This window comes from Podarcis tiliguerta (assembly GCF_965153285.1).
Source record: "Podarcis tiliguerta genome assembly, chromosome: 8".
NCBI classification, from domain to species: Eukaryota; Metazoa; Chordata; class Lepidosauria; order Squamata; family Lacertidae; genus Podarcis; species Podarcis tiliguerta.
This window is the reverse complement of record NC_139541.1, coordinates 13,498,375-13,509,412: the sequence shown is the minus strand read 5'-3', so window position 1 is coordinate 13,509,412 and position 11,038 is coordinate 13,498,375. Positions and strand designations below refer to the sequence as shown.

Here is an 11,038-nt window from a genome sequence, read left to right as displayed (position 1 = left end):
CTGAGACCTTCCTGTTGTTCCCAAATCCTATTCCTGCTTCTCACTGGATCTGCTGCCTGAAGCTGCGGGGCGTTGGAGACCAGCAACGCCCTGAGGGCAGAGGTTCTCCTTCCCCGAACTAGACCAGTCGCTTGCCTTTATTGCCCCAGCTGCCTCTGCCACAACACTGGCCATCACTTGAGACTCCTTAGGTAAAGGTAAAGGGACCCCTGACCATTAGGTCCAGTCGCGACCGACTCTGGGGTTGCGGCGCTCATCTCGCTTTATTGGCCGAGGGAGCCGGTTTACAGCTTCCGGGCCACGTGGCCAGCATGACTAAGCAGCTTCTGGCGAACCAGAGCAGCGCACGGAAATGCCGTTTACCTTCCCGCCAGAGTGGTACCTATTTATCTACTTGCACTTTGACGTGCTTTCAAACTGCTAGGTTGGCAGGAGCAGGGACTGAGCAATGGGAGCTCACCCCGTCGAGGGGATTTGAACCTCTGACCTTCTGATCGGCAAGTCCTGGGCTCTGTGGTTTAACCCACAGCGCTTTAGGGTAGTGATAAAGTGGGATATCAAATCCAAACTCCCTTTCTTCTTCTTCTTCTTCTTCTTCTTCTTGCCTTTGTTCCCCCTCGCTACAGGCAACAGCAGTTCTGTTTCGCTGCTTGCAGCCTCCGGGAGCTCATGACGAGAACTTGTAGGAGCCAAGCAGGAGGAACCTCTTGGCTGCTCCGGAGGAGAGGAGTCCCGATTGTGTGTAGAAAGCCCTGCAGGATCAGGCCCTGAGTACAGGATCCTCTCCTCCAGCAGGTGCCCCATACAGGATCCAGTGACCATTGGGAGCCATAGCACATGCCTCCTTTTTTCCAGGACTGGGAGTCAAGGTGGCTTTCACATAAAACAGGAAAACTAACATAATCCTTAAAAAGTAATTCTACTCTAATAAAGATATATACATAGAAAGAACTATTAAAAAGAGCTGATAATCATCTCTCTTGGACTTGGTCCAAACCCACAGGGAGAAACTGAAATAGTATTATTATTATTATTATTATTATTATTATTATTAAATTTATATACCGCCGTATGCCCGCAGGTCTCAGGGCAGTTCACAAAATAAAATCACAATATAAAAACAGAAGATACACTATGACGAGGACTTGTAAACGGGTTCAACCTCTGGGAAAGACTTCTGCTTGAAACCTTAGAAAGGGCAGGGCCGCAGTAACTATTAGGCTAATGAAGCTGTAGCCTTAAGTCCTCATGATTTTTTAGGCCCTCAGTTCACGAGTTTAGCCATGAACTTGGTCCAGTCGCTCTTAGCCTTACCTTCTTTACAGGGTCGTCGTTTTGATGCCCGGGGGGCAGGGGGGAGAGAGAAAGGCAGAGAAATCCCTGTAACTCTGTGCTCTCTTGCACCCCCTGGAGACAGCTCCTGGCTACGCGCAGGTGTTTCGCAAGAGACACACCTTGACCTTAATCGGAAGAGATTCCTTCCATCAACATTAGTATCAACAAAATACTCCCTTTCCCATCCCACGGAGCTTCGCTAGTCCCAGAGTGCCACCTGGTGGCCATAGAGGGGGGGAAATGGGTTTGATTACATCCCAGATGCCTGTATGCCAATTAAAGTTTGGCAGGTAAACACAAGTTACCATATTTTTCGCTCTATAAGACGTACCAGACCACAAGACGCACCTAGTTTTTAGAGGAGGAAAACAAGAAAAAAAATATTCTGAATCCCAGAAGCCAGAACAGCAAGAGGGATCGCTGCACAGTGAAAGCAGCAATCCCTCTTGCTGTTCTGGCTTCTGGGATAGCTGCGCAGCCTGCATTCTCTCCGTAAGACACACACACATTTCCCCTTACTTTTTAGGAGGGAAAAAGTGAGTCTTATAGAGCAAAAAATACGGTAACTCCTCCCATTATGAGCCTACACCTCCCCTGGGGCATTTTCAGATCAGGAAGTGTGGGCAGCCAGGGAGGCTGCAGATCAGGAAACGTGCAGCTGGAGAGACCTCCTAATGACTGATGTTTAATGTATTTTTTATATTTTGTTGGAAGCCGCCCTGATAATAATAATAATAAGCTTGGATGATCGCCTCTCTCTTATGTGTCCAATTCTTCTGCCCCTTGTATGACACTATCTTAGACTCACGGAAGTTGTTGCACATGACCGACTTAAGTCTGTTACCCGCAGCGGGTCTACTCTGAGTAGGACTTAGAGGGAAGCAGCCCCACATAAATATTTGCTCTTGGATTTGCATTCTGAAAGGACTATATTTGTCTCGCTTGACAAAAGACCCGGAGTGAACGGTATGTGGATGTTGGATCTAATTTATTTAATTAAGAGGGATGAATAACACAACGATAAAGCTGGAAATATATATGACGTGTGTGTGTGTGTGTGTGAGAGAGAGAGAGATAGAGAGAGAGAGAGAGAGAGAGAGAGAGAAGCCATGAAGCGTGTTGTAGTCAGCAGAACAAGAGAGGCTGGGTGTATACAAAGGCAAGAGTTCGAATCTCACTCTAAACACTCAGTGATTAAGACGTTTAAAAATTCAAGGAAAGGTTGGGCAAGATGGCAGCCGCTTCATCCAATAATCTGACTCAGATTCAGATTATGTTAAATTCCCGTGGAAAGGGCTGTAGCTCGGTGGTAGTATCTGCTGTTGTAGGCAGAAGATCCCAGGTTCAAGCCCCAACACCTCCAAGTAAGTGTGGGAATGTCCTCTGCCTGAATTCCTGGAGAGCCGCTGCCGGTCAGTGTTGGCAATCCTAGGTTGGATGGACCAGTGGTCTGTCTTGGAATAAGACTACCTTCTGTGAACCTCCTCATTGATCCAGCCCTTTATCCATAACCATGAGAACTAGAATATTTAGGAAAACCAGGCCCCAGTGACAAGAGTGTCTGCTTTGCATTCAGAAAGTCCCTGGTTCAATCCCTGTCATCTCAGGTACAGCTGAAACCCTACTGAGCTGCTGCCGGTCAGCGTTGACAATATTGAGCTAGATCTGGCTCGCTAAAAATGGTCTAGAACCGACCCACCTGTTTCTTACCCCTCGCCCAGCGCTCTCCAATTAAATTTCCTTTGCTCCCTTCTATCTTCCGTTCATTAAAGTGCTGCTAGGAAGTCAAACAGGGGTAAGCAAAGTGGTGCCGTCCAGACTCCAGCTCCCAGCAGTCCCAGCCAGCATGGCCACTGTTCCAGAATGATGGGAGTTGGAGTCCAGCGACACCAGGAGCGACACGAGCTCGCCAGCCCCGCATTAAAAGAAGGCAGAGTTGTGATGGAGGTAGCCAGGGCCAGTGAAGGCAAGTGAGGGCAGAACTCAAACGTGCAAGAAATGTCTCGCTTCTGCTGCTAAAAAAGCACCAAAGGGGAGAGTCTCTTTTGTCAAAACGGGGTTTTTTTTTGGGGGGGGGGGGTTCCAGTCCGGCTCCTCCGAGATTGATCCTTGATTCCCCAGTGGCAGAACCGGACCCACGGCGTCTGTGGTTCCTACATTGCTAGTGGGTCCCATCCAAGTCTACAATTCTATATGTAGTCTTCACAGAGAAATGTCCTGATGGAAAGCCAGAAACCGAGAAGCCGTTTTGGATGTCTTTGTTTCGGGTGTCCGCCAGAGGAAAGGCCCCCAGAGACCTCTCTCTCATTTTGCCCCTCCCTCTTCCCTCCCCCCCCCCAAATATATTAGAGCAGTGTGCAATTTCGTCAGTGGCGCCCTCCCCCCCAACCACCCCCTCCCCCAATTCTCTCGCCGGTTGCCAGCTCGTCCCATTGGCCGCCCCCGGTGAAAGGTCCGCCTTCAGCTTGGCCTCTGCTTCCCCACGACCACGTTGTCAAGAGCAAAGCATGATGGGTATTTGAGAGGCGGGGGGGTAAGTCGTCAAGGCCTGGGCTGAAGGGGCAATTCACCCCCCCCCGAAGTTCGGAGGTCAGTCCTTGGCCTCCTCTTCATGGTGGTGGTGGTTGGAGGCCTCTTCTCCTGGGTGGTGGTGGCCGTAGGGGTGGGGGTGAGGACCCTCAGCCGGCAGGTTCTCGTCGCCGTTGACGTAGACGTTGAGGAGCGCCCCCTCTTGGCTCTGCTCCTTTCCACATGCCTGGCAGCTGCAATGGAGGATCTTCTCGACCAGTTTGTCCACCCTGGGGATGTCTTCATTGCTGGGGCAGTCCAGTGTCACCTGGGGGAAGGAGAAGACATCAGAACACACATGGGCCAATGGCCCATCCAGCCCAGCCTCCTGTTCTCACAGCAGTCAACCTGTAGGAACCCCTCAAGCAAGACCTGAACTCAAGACCCCTCTCCTCTCCTGGTATTCAGAAGCACTGCTGCCTCTTGCCGTACGTAGCTCTCAGGGCTAGCGGCCATCAGTGGCTGCCTCCTCCCGAAATTTGGCTCACGCTCTTTTTTCAGGGAGCCAACACAATCATCTAACATATAACACCAGTCCTGAAAGACCTACATTGGCTCCCAGGACGTTTCCGAGCACAATTCAAAGTGTTGGTGCTGACCTTGAAAGCCCTAAACAGCCTTGGCCCAGAAACCTGAAGGAGCGTCTCCACTCCCATCGTTCAGCCCGGACCCTGAGGTCCAGCTCCAAGGGCCTTCTGGTGGTTCCCTCATTGCGAGAAGTGAGGTTACAGGCATCTAGGCAGAGGACCTTCTCAGTGGTTGCACCCTCCCTGTGGAATGCCCTCCCATCAGATGTCAAGGGAATAAACAACTATCTGACTTTTAGAAGACATCTGAAGGCAGCCCTGTATAGAGAAGCTTTTAAATGTTTGATGTCTTACTGTGTTTTAATGTTTGATGTTTTATTGTATTTTAAATATTTTGTTGGAAGCCGCCCAGAGTGGCTGGGGAAACCCAGCCAGATGGGTGGGGTATAAATAATAATAATAATAATAATAATAATAATAATAATAATAATATATTATCATCATCTAAGAACATCATGAGCCCTGCTGTTGGGCCAGGTCAAAGTTTCATCTAGTCCAGCTTCCTAATCTAACAGGGACCAACAAGATGCCGCTTATGGGAAACCTGCAAACAGGATCTGACCATAAGAGCACGCTCGCCTTCCTGCTTTTTTGTAGCAACTGGTATTCAGAATAATTGCTGCCTCCAACCATACAAGCAGAGCATAGCGATCACAGTTAGTGAATTTCTCTAATCCTCTTTCTAAAGCCATTGCAGGTAGTACCCATCACAATGTCTTGTATGGACCTAAGGGCGAGGTCCAATAAGAAACTTAAGTCTGGCTACCAGATCAGTGGGCTACTTAGCCCTCATCCTGCACTGACATTGGCCAACCAGATGCAACAGCAACGTTCTTCCCACTTGTGATTCCCACTCTAGCCCCCTACTTGCTGCCCCACAGTGAATCCCCCCCTCCACACAAATATTCCATCTATATATTAATTGAAGAGGGGATGCTAATGGGTATTCAGCGAACAGCCCTTCTTGGACGATCGCCGCACAAATCCGCTCCACTTCCCAGTGGGGAGGAGTTGTGGTGGACCGTGTGGCCACCCACTCCCCACTGGGGGTGGGGGACTTTGTCTTCCGTTGCCTGGGGGATCCCAGCCACGTCAGAGCCCGGCCAGCCAATACGCTGGCCGGGGTGTGAGTGGCCAGAGCTGTTTAAACAGAGGAGCGAGCCAGAGGACTTCCTCTTTGGCTCACTACCTCAATCACCCTCCCTCCCTATTTTGCAGGTTAGGCAATGACCTTGCTATGGACTTCGGTTGGTCGCCTTGGTTGTCCGAGGGGCCTGGTAGGAATTTTTCCACTTGGCAAATTGGCAGTGGCCACTTGGTTTTCGCCTACCTCGTAGCAATCATCACAACTTTGTTAGGGTTGCGGTTAGGCACTGTTTGACCTTGTGGGGGGGAGGGGAGGTGTGGCCATCACCTGCCCCTCCATGCTTAAGGGTATTCCGTTAAAGGAATCCGGGGGTGTTGATCTAGTCCAGGGGTCTGCAACCTTTAAGACAAAAAGAGCCACTTGGACCCGTTTCTGAAGGGAAAAAAAACTGGGAGCCGCAAAACTCATCATTATAAAAATAACTTTTTTGTCACTTTTTTATTATTTCTTTGTTTGACCCCTCAGAATTACTCCTCCTCATAGAAATAAATGTTAAATTAACAAGTTATCTTTTTCTGTGTGTGTGTTCTTCACTCCCCTTCAAAATAGTGATCAGCGTACATGCCCCCTTTTAATGCAGTGACCAGCGTACATGCCCCTTACAATGTAGCATGTGGGCGGGCGGGAAGGTGACATCGGGACGGTGCGTGACTAACGCACGCACCGCCCCCATGCGATGTCACAGCCAGTATAGTGCCCGCCAAGTGGGGAGTGTCGGGGCGCACAATGCGCCTCCTCCCCTCGCTAGTATCCGCCCCAGAGCCGCAGCAAAGGTGTAAAAGAGCCACATGCGGCTCCGGAGCCGCAGGTTGCAGACCCCTGATCTAGTCTGAAGCCTGGCTGGGGGGCTAAGGCCTTGACACACCAGGTGGAGCTTGAGTTGGTTCACATCGACAGGGCTCCCCCTACTGGTGGCTTACCCTTACTGGACTTCCTGCACAATGGGCAGGAGTCAGATATAGTCAGGTCCAATCAATGCCTAAGCCAATACCGCTCACATTCTGTAATTTCAATAAAGTGGTGGCCAAAATTTGCCCAATAACATAAACCTAATATCTGTGTCCTTGTGTGAGTTATTTCCAACGGGGGGGTGGCAGCGAGGTCTCGACACGCCATTTTCCATCCTGAGCGGCATTACTTACCACTTCCCACATGGAGAGGGCTGGCATGCAGGAGTCGCAGTGCACCAGGGATTCAGTGGACTGTGGGAAGGTGTTGGGAACGCTGTAGCTGAAACACTGCCCCAAGCAGGCTCTGCGGACGAGAGGTGAAGATTAAAAAGGTAAAGGGACCCCTGACCATTAGGTCCAGCCATGACTGACTCTGGGGTTGCGGCGCTCATCTCGCTTTATTGGCCGAGGGAGCCGGCGTACAGCTTCCGGGTCATGTGGCCAGCATGACTAAGCCGCTTCTGGCGAACCAGAGCAGCACCATCACTTGCCTTCACTGCCCCTAGCTACCTCCATCACATCTCTGACTTCAGTTGTTTCTGGACTCCAACTCCCATCTACCCTCACCATTAGGCTTGCTGGTTTTTGACTGATGGAAGCTGAAGCCCAACAACAGCTCAAGGGCCATAGATTCCACATCCCTGTTTTACATCCCTGCTGCTGCATGAATGAAAACATAAGCAGAGGACTCTGAAACTCCCTCCTGCCAGCATCACTGGCATTGGTGAAACCTCTCCCGTAGGAATTTGAGGCATTTGCTTCTAGGCACAGGAAAAGGCTCTTTAATTCTCTCTTGACCACCATTGCACTGCCCTGAACTTAAGTGCACATAATGGAGAAGAAACAGGCATTTGGAGTCCTTCCCACTAGAAAATCCTGAGAGTCATCCACTTGGTTGCTAAGTCTGACCTTTAAGACATTGAACCGAAATGACTGAGAATTGTAAGTAAGCAACGAACTTTACTTTTCTTTCTTCTTCGCTCTCCACTCCCCTGCTTCCTACAATACTCTCTAAGGTGTATTAGGATACTTCCAATTATTGTGGATATTGCTTCTAATCTCCACTATGGGCCATGGCAAGCGGCCAAGGGACCTGGATGAGGCAATGCCTCCCCCGAGGCCCAAACAGTCCAAGATTGATACTTTTTTTCTTAACTGTAATAGAAACAATGAGGAAGTTAGCTACATGGTTGAAACTCACAATCGTTTTAATCCTTTAATTGACCTCGCAGCCGATATAGAAGTGGAGGGGGTGAACTCGAAGACAACGAATAATGCTAACGATAATGACAAAGAGGTGAGAGCCACCTCGAAGGGGGAGCCCGAGTTGGCCCTCGGCGATGGCATGGGACTCGATCATTTCCAATTAATAACCAGGACCCTGCGCTGCATCTTTAAGAGCATAAATGGGATCTCCATGCAGGTGGATAATCTCCACCAAAAGCTTGAGGCCCATTTGCTAGAGCTCCAGCTCAACCACACTCTGCCTCCGAGGGATTTAAAGAGACAGAGGTATACCTCCCTTATTAGACATGAAAGTGGTACTGGTGGTCACCTCCTAAAAACTCAATTGGACTCTCAATCTCTGATTTTACAACCAAACAAAATATGTCTAACTATACACAGCAGGGACCCCAGGTCCCCAAGGTGGAATAATTCGAGAGACGTCAAAGATCATCTGAGGCAACTCCTTCAGATTTGGCCTCCGCTAATAGACCTCAGTACAGTGAAACTTTTAAACTACCACCATCGGCTCCAAAAAGTATTGCTCTCCTTCCAGTCTCCAAAAATTCCCTCCATACTGGTTAGGCGTAAAGCGTTTCTGGCCACCTGGGGCATCTTCCCAACAAGAGTCTTTAATGACACCAGGATTAAACCTCTCTTCCGCAGCACCGTACAAAAAGGTAGCTGCCCGCCAGACAGGCGCAACTCAGTCTTGAAACTCAAGTTGTCCACCCGGGAACCTCACCCTCCCTCTCAGCCCAAGCTTCCTGGTTTATCTACTCCAGCAACAAAGAAGCATGACCAAAGCGGGCCCAGCCATCTGGATATCTCAGAGGAGAGGGACCTTATTTCATCCTATGGCGAGTTGCCATTAGTAGAACAGCAGGAAGTTATAAACAGGCTTGATACACTCAAGCAGCATCTTACACATGTACTTCAAGAGAAAATCTCCTCAAATCCTGGACATAGCAACCTATTAAATCAAAGGAAACCAGTTATGAAGGGGCTAACACCCCAGAAACCCCTGCCAAATACTGGGACTCCAATAACGGATGATTTGGCAGTCTGCCTGGCGGAAGCTCCTCATACACCGTCGCAACGCAGACCCCCTTCACCTCTACTAATAGATCTGCAATCAACTACCTCGTCCTCCGCCTTAAAGAGTAACGCGCCAAACACACCTCATCCTGGTAATCTGTCAATGTCCTATTCTTCTATGCCTGACCTGGAGTCTTCATTCAGTGCGGTCCAGTCAAATGACTCTATATCCTCGTCCTTTGCCAGTCAACCTCTTTTGGTAGAACCTCATTTATCCGCAACCTTTTCAAGCCAATATATAAACGTTAAGGAACCCACTGTGCAAAGAGACAACTCAGGTTTTACTGAAGACCCTGCTGGTCACATCAATCAACTCACCACCCCTTCGATACCTTCGGCAGTACCTCGCCTGGAGCTGTCTCAGACCCCTGGCAATGTCCTTCCCACCAGCAACCAGAGCAATTGACTAGCACATAGTCCCTCCTCAAATTGCTTTAATGTGCTATCCTGGAATGTGGCAGGATGGACGTCCAAACAGGATGACGGGGATATGAAAGAGTTTTTAGCGAAATTCCAGATTATGGGTATACAAGAGACCTGGTGCTTAGAATCTTCACCCCCCCCATCCCTACCGGGCTATGACGCCTTTGTGATTCCTGCGACCAAAACACACTTGTATGGGCGCCCTAGTGGAGGCCTGGTAACATTTGTTTCGCAGGAGCTTCAGCTTAATATCTCTCCTATCTTTTGGTTAGAGAGTAATTACATTCAAACTTTGCACATCACTAACAGCTCGCTTGGGGAATTCATATGTGTAAACTTGTACAATCCATCTACCTACTCCTCCTCTCATTCAAATCAGCTTTGGGAGGATTTAAGATTTATTCTAGATAAATCTGGGGCTGAATTTCCAAAGTCAGAGATCCTTATAATGGGGGACTTCAATGCCAGAATCGGAGCAGATATAAGCTTATTCACCGATAAGTCGCAATTATTCATAGAAGAGGAGTGGTTTCCTACGTGGAATTCACAGGACAAGACCATTAATAGGGCTGGCATCATACTGCTGGAGTTCACTATAAACTGTGGGCTGCACAGCTTGCACGGCACACCCAAAGACTGGTCCGGGGGATACTATACTTTTCTAGGATCTAGAGGGGCAAGTGTTATAGATTACATCTGGTCCTCCTCAGCATTTAATGATGAGGCATACTGTTTCAATGTGTTCAACAGAACCGAAAGTGACCACCTTCCAATTGCCATCTCCTTTCACCACACACAGCTGGGGCCTCCCAGCTCACCACACCCCCAGGATTCATTGACCTTGGCCCCCGGACGCAAGAAGTGGGACATCTACCTGGAGCAAGACATAAAAGTCCTCCTAAATTCCCCTGAGATCCTAGCCCTGAAAGCTCAGCTGTTAACAACGAATGTGAATCATTTCTCAATTTTCCAGCAAATTCTAGTCTACTTGCTCCCTTCGCTTACGAAACCTTCCCGTGCGATTCTATCCTGGAAGAATCAAACCTGGTTCGACCAAGAATGCAAACAGTGCAGAAGTAGGCTTAGATTTCTCCAGTCAGACATGAAATCAGACAGCACTCAGAGCAAAATCAGGGAGTTAGCCCAATTTCGTTCATACTATAAGAAGCTGCTCCAACATAAGAAATTGCTCTTTGCGAAAGAACGCTGGTCGGCTCTGTCAGTGGCCATTAAAACCCGTGACGACAAGAAATTTTGGAATTTAATTAATGCAGGTCTAAGACCCCCCTCATTCATTGTTAATAACATCACAGCAGCCAGCTGGCACTCTCACTTTGCTCAGCTGTATTCCACCTCAGATTCTGACGTAAATGTAGTCACCACCCTTCCAGCATCTGCCTTGCCCACCTGGGAGCCAGTCTCCCCAGAGAGATGTACTCAACTAATTAGCATGCTATCAGGGGATAAATCCCCGGGGGAGGATATGATACCACCTGAGGTATTCTTATCGAACCAGTCGTGGTGGGCCCCTATCTTAGCATCTCTCTTTACCACCATTAATGCTACTCTTAAGATTCCACCTAACTGGAAACAGAGCATAGTTATCCCAATACATAAAAAGGGGGACCCACAAGATCCGCGCAACTACCGACCTATCAGCCTGTTGGACATATCATACAAGGTTTACTCTAGATTCTTGCTAGAGA

At 49.0% G+C, this 11,038-nt stretch overlaps 1 protein-coding gene across 1 annotated transcript in view; it reads right to left on the bottom strand.

The window, feature by feature from the left end:
* Positions 1 to 3,409: 3,409 nt before the first annotated feature.
* Positions 3,410 to 11,038, bottom strand: part of NBL1 (NBL1, DAN family BMP antagonist) — a 28,205-nt gene continuing 20,576 nt past the window's right edge. Inside the window, exons 3-4 of the mRNA XM_083454379.1 lie at positions 6,780 to 6,891; positions 3,410 to 4,171 (exon numbers count right to left, since the gene is read on the bottom strand). Coding sequence (XP_083310505.1) covers positions 3,926 to 4,171; positions 6,780 to 6,891 — 358 coding nt within the window. The 3' untranslated portion in view covers positions 3,410 to 3,925. The remainder of the gene's footprint in view (positions 4,172 to 6,779; positions 6,892 to 11,038) is intronic.